Source organism: Anopheles marshallii, chromosome X, assembly GCF_943734725.1.
Source record: "Anopheles marshallii chromosome X, idAnoMarsDA_429_01, whole genome shotgun sequence".
In the NCBI taxonomy this organism is placed as follows: Eukaryota; Metazoa; Arthropoda; class Insecta; order Diptera; family Culicidae; genus Anopheles; species Anopheles marshallii.
This window is the reverse complement of record NC_071325.1, coordinates 2,895,634-2,905,032: the sequence shown is the minus strand read 5'-3', so window position 1 is coordinate 2,905,032 and position 9,399 is coordinate 2,895,634. Positions and strand designations below refer to the sequence as shown.

Genomic DNA, 9,399 nt, shown 5'->3' with positions numbered 1-9,399 from the left:
TGTGATAATCAGCATTTGAACGAAGGCAACGCAAAGCGCAACAATCCTCTTTGTGCTACTTGAATGCGTACACACATTTGCCTATTTACCTGTGTGGGCTACGCACACCAACAAGGCCGCTCGCGGTAGACGTTAGAGGGGCGGTTCGGAGCAGTGGCGGACGGGAGCCGAAGAGAAGGGAAAGAAAGTGACCGTATTCGTCGCTGGATCGCTTCACCCAACGGGCAGTGAGCGGGTATTTTCAATTTGCGTGCTTCTTTCTGCGGCTTCCGCGTCCTCGCTGTGCGGAGCGAAAATCCGAAAGCTCCGCAATATCACCCACCCACACATCACCAATCAGCTGTTCCACGATCAGCATACAAACCCGGACATTTTTTGGAATTTTTTGCAACGCGCTTTAGCCGGAGGTGGAGGTGGTGATCAGGCATTAATTTCGTGAGCATTCGCAGTTCAAAATGTGGAGTCCGACGCACATTCAAGTGACAGGTAAGTGAAGCGTAACGGGTAGGGTGAGGTGAAGTGTCGAACGAAGGTGTGCAAGATTCGATGGTGGAGGGGTGTGTGGGAGGAGGCACAGAGGGGTTTTGAGATGAGGGTGGTTGAACAAATAGAAGCGAAACTACATTAATAAATGCAATAGTTTTTGTAGTGAAGAGGTGCGCCCGAACGGGCACTGGATTCGGCAGTTGGAATGCGAAATGGGTGGACGGCTATGGCGAAGCAGCAAATAAACACACATACCCGTAGTCCACGTTACTCGTTCTTTCGCTGTGTTGTGTCAGCTGGTTTGGTGCATATAATGCTCAGCTTGCGCCACGACGCTTCGACGGTCGTGGGTGATGAATCATCCCTAACCAAACATACAACATACCACTACATGCACGCACGCACGCACAGGTGCACACGTACGGTGGGATACGATCGGGTACCGGAGATGGAGGATTGTGTTACTGAATCATCTTGACTACACTTCTAAAGCCACCCTTATCTTGTACAACCCCCTCGAGAATGGTTCATTATCGCTCGCGCGCCGTGTTCACCAGCGAGCAAAACCAAGGGGGCGGCTAGGAACATTAAAAACATCATCCTTCTGCCGTTCAATCGTACAGAACACCGGTGGAGAAGGTGATAGGGAAAAGCAACTCCCGTCCACCCGACAAGGGTACCCCATAAACCACCATCATCCCACCAACAAAAGGTTGTGCCAACGTTTTGCTTTGTTTATGTAGTAGCAAACGTGATCATTTCTTCTAGTTTTCAACTCGTTAGATGTTTTTAGATTTCCAATAAGCGATACAGGCCGAAGAAACTGTTGCACTTACACAGAAAACGCTGTGTTATTAGGGAGCGTCCCTGTTGTATACGTTTTGTACCGCATATCAACCATTATGTTACTCACTAGCGAGGGGTTTGTGTCACAGAAAGAACAAACATTGCGAAATCAAACATTTATCCTAGTCATTACCAACTTCAGTAATTATTTTATATGCGATTGAAGCGATCTGTACACTGCTGCCTTTTTTTCTATATTCCACCGTGTTCCGGGATGATTTTTCCCTGCCAGTGTATGTAAAGCAGATTCGAATTTTGCTTTACATCATTGCACACTGAATTCTAGTTGGTAATTTTGCTCTTTTCGCCCGTTTTATTTGCTTTGGGTGAAAGGAAGACCAACGAGAGAGAGTGTAGGTGGATCGCGATGACTAATTAATTTGGGTTATGATTTCCCTAGCACCGCCGGGAAATAAGCGACGAAACGTTTCCACGGGTAAAATCTCTCACGGAGCCACCACGCCGGGTGAATTAATTTGGTTTTCTTCTTATCCGTTCCCTTTTGGGAAATTGGGGTACACCGGAAAGTTTGTTTGTTTTGCAGTTCTATTGCGAAAAGACAAAATGTTGATTGTTTGCACCTAAACCAACGATGTTTCGTATGTTAGCTAACAATTCTTATTTCAAGATCGTATTTAGAGGACATTTCGTAAGTGTGTCAAGTTTTAGAATGGAATTTTATGTATTCCGCTATTTTATTGAGTTGTTTTGTCATTTAGCATTTGAAACAACATTTACAAAACATTGATTTGATTAAATTAGAATGTTTTATTCACCAAATGTGTTGTTTTATTTCGGTACCATCTCGGGAACTCGTCACAAAACTCGAGGAAAAAATAATCGTCACATCACTTACGAGTTCACCTAATATCTTATACCGCTCGGTTCTGTTCATTGTGTGCTTCAAAGCGCACGAATTCGTTCCACTACCTTCACCATTAATTCGCGCTAGTTGTTTTATATGCAATCGCGCAGAGTGCTCCCCCGGAGCCCCCGGGGGCGAGAAACAGTTAAAAATTGTTCAATGCTTCATCAAGCGCTGCGTTCAACGCATTCAAATGCGTTTCGTACATCGCGACCGAATGTATTTCCTTGCTTTGGATGTATTTGTTTTATTTTTTGTGTTACTTGCTTATATATTTTTTATTTAAACGAGTAACAATTAATAATTCGCTTGGGAGTTTTATCTTTGCTTGTCACAAGAAGCAATAAGATCGTCCTAATTAATTACTTTTCCCACACAAGGGGATGGCCTCCTAAAGTATACAATACAATGGTAATAAGAATATTCCTCAAAAAAAAAAAAAGATTTTTGACAAATCTTTGTGTTTTTATTCGGTGGGAGGTTCACGCCTAAAAGGAAAGATTATTTTAATTTTGCTTTTGTTTTCCGTTCCGCAGTGCAACGCGCCAAAGGGCTGCTCATCAAGGGCAAGGGCGGCACAAACAACTGCTTCGTCATCATCGCGCTCGGCAAGGAGAAGTACCAAACGTCCATCAAACAGAAGGCCCCCGACTCGGTGATGTGGAATGAAGAATGTGAGCTGTACGTATATCGGTGCTGTCCCGTGCGGAGCGCGATTGTTTAATCTTGTCTTTCTCCCCCCTCCCACGGAACAGGCAAATCCCAACCCAAGGCAACCAGGCCCAGCTGGTACTGACCGCGCTTCATCACAACAGCGTGGGGATGGATGAGTTTTTGGGCCGGGTCGTGCTGCCGCTGAACGAGATGGAGGTGTACGAGCGGCCGCGCGCCCGCTGGTATAAGCTGGAGAGTAAGGATCGCGAAAAGAAGAAGGAAAAGGACCGGGGCGAGCTGGAGGTGCGCATCTCGTTCACGGTGAAGGCCGGTTCGCTAACTGATCTGAGCAAGAAGGAGAAGAGCAAGAGCTCGATCAGCAATCTCGCATCCAGCGTGGGCGGTTCGCTGCTCAGCATCGGTGCGATCGAAAAGCGCAAAGGGCTGAAGAAGATCGCCAAATCGATCGGCTCGAAGATGCACATTTCCGGCATGGGGAAGAAGGAAAACCGGAAGGAGCGGGACGGTGCGGACGATACGTCGATGTACAGCGGAAGCTACTCGAGCCTGGCCGGCGGTACCGGTGGTGGTAGCGCCACACCGTCCACGGCATCGTTGCACCCATCGTCCGGCGGACGACAGTCGAAGCAAACGTTTGGCGATGCAGATCCGGGCGTAATTAGCGAAGACGAGGACGAGTTCGTGCTGGAAAATTTGTCGCACAAGAGCTCAAACGGGTCGCTTAACCTGCGCCCGGCCGCCAACGTTCCCAAGCCGGCACCGGTGACCACCTCAACACCGCTGGAGTGGTCCGGGCGCGATACCGAGCAACGGGGCGATACACCGGTGGCGACGACTGGCGAAAAGGTGGACGAGTGGGAACAGAAGCTGTACGGCAAGCATCTCGACATTGGAAATTCCGATTCGCTCAAGCGGCGCAGCTGGGAAAGCTCACGGGTAATGCTGTCCGCCCGGCTGGAAGAATCGGAACAGGAACCGGAAGCGGGCGGTGGCGTTCAGGGTGGTGCGGGTGAGCAGCAGCGTGGTCGCTCTGTGACGGCACCGACATCGCCCGAGCTAGATGGCAAAGCGAACCATCGGGAGCACCAACATTCCACCAGCACCAAAGCACCGGCAACGACGACACCGAAACCGCTGCCACGCACCGGCTCGCAGGATGTCGCCATTATCGGTCGCCAGTCACCGGGCCCAGCACCGGAAATCAAACCAGAGAAGGAAAGCTTCACCAAGAAGCTGAAACACTTCGTCAAGGAGCACCGGGGCAGTGGCCACCGTGCGGATTCGCTAGAAAACCTTTCCACGGCCGTTGGGGTCGGTGCACTGGCCGCACACAAGAAGCACGGTTCGAAGCTGCTCGGCACCTCGGCCGACCAGCGCATCATCATCGGTGGCGAGAATGGGGAGCAGATAGCAGCGGCGGCGGCAGCGGCGGCCGCCTCACAGCGCCAGTCCAAGCTTGCCCAGGTGTCGCCGGAAACGTTGGCCAAATACGAGGGCAAATCGCGCGAGGATGTGATTAAGATAGCGCACACGCTCGAGAACGAGGTGCACTATCAGAAACAGAAGGTGAAGGAGCTGGAAGACTACCTCGACAGTCTGCTGCTGAAGGTGATGGAATGTCATCCGAAGATATTGCAAAACCCGTACCAGAAGGCAGCACCGACGAAAAGGTAACGTTAATAGGAGGAGTTATGGTTTTGGAGCGATAGCTTACCCATTAGATTATATCTAACTATCTTTTTGTTTTATTTTACTGTTCTTTCACAGTGGATGATTTACGTGTTCCCGTCCGGTTGAAGTAATTTTTATACACTTTTATTTTTCGACAACTTTGATCAAAATTACGCAAACATCGTGATACAGAAGTGAAGCGTAGCAGGAGAACTAGATAAGCAAGAGGATACAGCGAGATAAACCGATCGAGAAAAACAATTACTCATTAAAGGTAAACAACACACACATACACACACATCTCGATTATGCGAACTGAAATGAAACAATCATTTTCTTGCACAAGGGAGATGCAAGCAACGGCAATACAAAACAAATAGCGGGCAGTGAACAATTTATTAGAGTAAGGCCAAAATTTACAAGAACAAGCCCATCAACAGTTAGTATGGGGAGATGGGGGGTTAACGATTTACTTCCTTCGAATATTGCCCGAGTGGAAAAGCGAAAGACACCCCCCCCAACGGAGTTAAAGGAAGAACAAGAAGATCGGGACGGTGGGTGGCAGAGGGGGTCAAAGTAGACGAAAGGAGATTATATATCCGTTTTTTTTGTCTTGCTATCTCCGGGACGATGCATTCCATTTTTACACCAAATTTATGTGCATTTTTGCTTGCGTACGAACAATGCGTCCCATCGTTTTCGTCCGCTTCGAACCCGATCCCCGCACCACCTACCCCGCCTGCTCAAGGATGTACCGACGAAGGTGTAAGTGTTGGTGCCGACCAGTAACGTGTCTTCTACATCATAATCACGGTTAATGATCTATTATATTATCTATTGTTATTAATAATATTATATTTTTACTATTAAATACGTCAGCGTGTAATAACAGCGAATGTTGCGAGTGTGTGTACCGTGTGCTTCCCGAAGGTTTGGTAATGCGAAAGAAAAACATACATTTATAATGGCCCACCGCTTACCGGGAATGTTTCATGTAGGGAAAACGTGTAGGAAATAAGGTTATTTAAATTTGCTCCTTAAAATCATTTTTCTTTTGATCATTTAATTATTATCAAAATGTTTTTTTTTTCTCGTAAAATCTGTAATACTTTTTTTTGTATGAACAAGCGTTTGTTAAGCAGCTTATTGTCTAATTCTTAAACGTGCCGACCAAAAGTATAGCTGATGTATCATAATTTATTCCTCATTATAACTGCACCAGTTTGGTTTATAAAGGTACAAAACTAAATAACATCTCTGCTTCTGTTTTTTGTATTATTTTTTAAGATAATTTCCATTGTACATTCTTACAATTAAGTACGAAAGGTACGAAAAATAACGTCTTAAAGTATGGAACAGAAACAAAGATGTGGTAACCTTCCAAAGGCATCCTGTTCGGTGATTATTGTAGCAGCGGTCTCTCGTGGTGAGTATCGGAAGCTTGAAGTGGTGGCGGTACAACGCCATCTATACGTCGCTAGTGTAGCTACTTCCAATCGAAACAGCCTTTTTAGACCTTTTTGGAGCAGCTACTTACAAGCCATGCTCATCTTGTTCTTGCCTTACATTTCTTATCAAAACATGAAATACACTGGCTCGGTGTGTGTGTGTGTGTTTTTTTTTTCATCCAAACTTGTCTTCTCCAGACTTTAAACACACACATTCAACATGGCCGAATCACTTGTACGTGCGTACCAGCTCGTAACAAAAAGGGCCAACATATTCTCCTCCCCTCCCACAATACCTTCCCCTTCCCTTCCAGCAAAGCTCGAAGTGCTACCGGCCAAACAACGCACTTAAACGCGCTAACGACCAATAACAACAATGTTTTGGCTTGGACATTCCCCAGCCATTTTCTGCTTCCTTTAGTATGCGTCAACAGTGAAACGTAACGGTACATTGGCAACACGAACATCAGCAACATCAATCCGCCGTGCAAAATCTTCTAGCTTGGGGTAAAACCCCGGTGGGGCGGGTGTTCTGTTTATCCTCTCGCACCATCAGCCCCTCACCCGGGCGCAGTATCGGTGGCTGAGGTCACTCGCTCATACGCGAAAACGTCAAGCAATTGGAGCTGTGACATCAGACGTCCAAATGAAGGTGCCGGAGGGCGGGAGGGAAGCGACGATATGGAGTGACGGCGCACGAAACGGAACCGATCCCGAGTGATACAACAGGGTATGAGCTCATGGTGTGTGGAATTTCATAACTTTCTTCACGGCACGGCTCGGTGCTGGGTCATGTCACGCGAATGACGTTCCACCGGGCGCTGCGCATTAATCAAAGCATTGAAAGAGCCGGAAGAAGAAAGTTTGAGCCATCGAGAGGGTTCAGATTGGATGGTTGGGCACCCAAGATGCATATATGACGCAATAACCCTACATCAATACCTAACCTAACAAAACTGACGGCGTGCCTGGGACGCTATCCGGGAGCAGGGTTGGATGGGGGCCGTTTTCGTATGATTGAACCGATCGAATCGAACGAAAATACCCCAAAATTGGGGTTAACCTGCGCCGCACGTGCTGCACGCGTCTCACCACCCCGCGAGCCCCGGGCAGCCGCTCCAGGTCATCGAACTCCCTGGAGGGGCTGACGCTTAACAGTGGCGCTGTTTTCGTTCTCGTATGATTGGCGCACACTCTTCACTACCTGAGGTTGCGTCTTCAATCCCTCCCCACCCCCCCCTCCCCCTCCTTTCCCACCCACTAAGGAGTGTTATTTTGTTGGCCTTAGAACTCTTTCCCTCCTCTGCAGCCCACTCTCGCGAGCTTTACCCTCCGCAGAAGGAAAGTGTAATGCGCAAAAATGCCTCGTGCGGTGGTTTTGGTACTTGTCGGAATTGTGATGAAACATCAGAACAACAGTTACCACGATGGTTAAGCTGGTTGGTTGTTCTTGCGAAGAAGATGTCAGGAGTTTTATGCCCGCTCAATCAACACAAGATGTCGGAGGTTTGCAGAGACGCGATAAAGGATGCAAAGCATTCCTGGAAACTTCTGGAGGCGGTAGAGGGAAGGGAAGGAGCACCAACCAACCGAAACGGCCCCCACGAAGGTCGATCCTCCCAGGGAAGCCGTCGGTCGCTTTGTCCCACATACCGGGCAGCCTCTAACAGTGACGTTTGTAAACGGCGCTGTCAAGAAATGGGCCAACAACCAAGCCAAGGGTGCCGGGGGAAGAAGCGGCAAAAAACGAAGCCGAAAATAAAAATAATCAAAATATAAAACGCACACATGCGCGCGCGCCAACGCTTGGACATGCATTGAAATCCCATACGAACAACAACAACCCTTATGTCCCATCGCCCACCCCGGGCACCCGGGGCCGGAATATCCCCGAATGGGATTTCTTTCGTAAGCAAATTCTAAAGCTCGCACCTTCCACCGCCCACCATCCCGTACGCACTACTGCCCTTCCCCGCCGAGCCGCTAATATGTAAACAACATTTAAGAAGCAAAATCGGGGAGGACAAAACTAAAACCCCACAACAAGGAACTTGAAGCGAAAGAAATGTATCCAAAGAACAAGTGAGACAAAGCGTAAATATAGTAGACAAAACGAAAGGAAGAACAGGGCAGGGAAACAAGAAGCAAACGAGCAAGGGCAAGTGGAGGGAATGAAACGGGAAATGGTGAAAAAAAAAAGCCGATCCGATGTTGGACGGTTCGAATTCGAAAGAGGAATAAAACACAGTAACAAACAGAACGGAAGTTCAGCCTACGGTAAAGAGCAAAGAAGAGGGTGGAGGGGGGAAAAAAGAAGGGAAAGAAAAACAGAACAGAGAGAGAGAGAGAGGAAAAAAGCAACAGAAAACTGGAAATAAACCAGAATCCAGAGCTAGCCGCCAGGATAGAGAATTTAGTTTGGTGGAACATCTCGGAAGAAAGCGGGAAAAGAAAGGGGACCATTAAAAAAAAAACCTCCAAAGAAACCCCCCCCCCAGTGGGGAGGGAATGTTGAAGGAAAAGCGCAAGAAAGAAATGTAGTCAAACGGGGCACACGCTCCAGCTCCACGATCGCGCTTACCTCTGTCTCTGTGTGTGTGAGTGTGCGTGTTAGAACATTCACAAAAATAAAAATACACCAACACACAGGGCGAAATGTGCAGCTAAAAAAAAAAAACAAACAAACAAACTTGAAAACCTTTTGGCCACAAATAAGCAAATTGGGTAAATAAATAAATAATTTTAAATCGAAAACGAGCAGCACGGCATTGTGCGGAGTTGACCATAAAGCGCTAAACCAACGCAACGCAACGATGTGGCGATGTGGGTTCTTTCCTTTGCCCGGGCACAGTAACAAGCATGGGCGACAATGGTGAAGATCCCCATCCAGAACTGTGTGAAGAGAGGGAGGGAGGGGGGGGGGGGGAGGTTCGGGGGTATGAACGCACGGTGCGAAGAATCTTGATTGACAAGTTGGAGCTGCTCTTCGATTGTAACGGTATATGATTTCATTTTCAAACGAACTCGGTGAACTGGTTGGAAGAATGCCTCCTTCGGGTACAGCGGAACGCACACATCGATGATGATGTGTGATGATATACTAACGCGCGTCCGTGGGACCAGATCGGACGCTGGACGATGCAAAAGCTACAACAACGGTGCTCTCCCTCTCCCTCTTTCTCTCTCCCTCTTTCTCTCTCTCTCTTTCTTCTCGCTGCCAGAGGCGTTTTGGTTCTTTCGCATGGGGGAGATGGCGGTTGGCTCCATGTCTTCCTTCTGGTGAGGTGAGTGATCTGTTTGAAGGCCCAGAACGGGGTACGCAATTGGTGACGATTCGGTTGTTATTGTGCGAATTTGTTTCGCTAACCTATTTCAGCCACATGTGACGGATGTGACAGATGTGTCATC

The 9,399-nt window shown here is 47.9% G+C and overlaps 1 protein-coding gene across 1 annotated transcript; it reads left to right on the top strand.

Annotated features, from left to right (window-relative positions):
- Positions 1–455: 455 nt before the first annotated feature.
- LOC128713251 (rab11 family-interacting protein 1) lies at positions 456–4,646 on the top strand. Its single transcript, XM_053808146.1, has 4 exons — positions 456–486; positions 2,734–2,878; positions 2,953–4,542; positions 4,640–4,646. Exons 1-4 carry the CDS (start codon positions 456–458, stop codon positions 4,644–4,646), a joined length of 1,773 nt encoding a protein of 590 aa, XP_053664121.1.
- Positions 4,647–9,399: the final 4,753 nt, after the last annotated feature.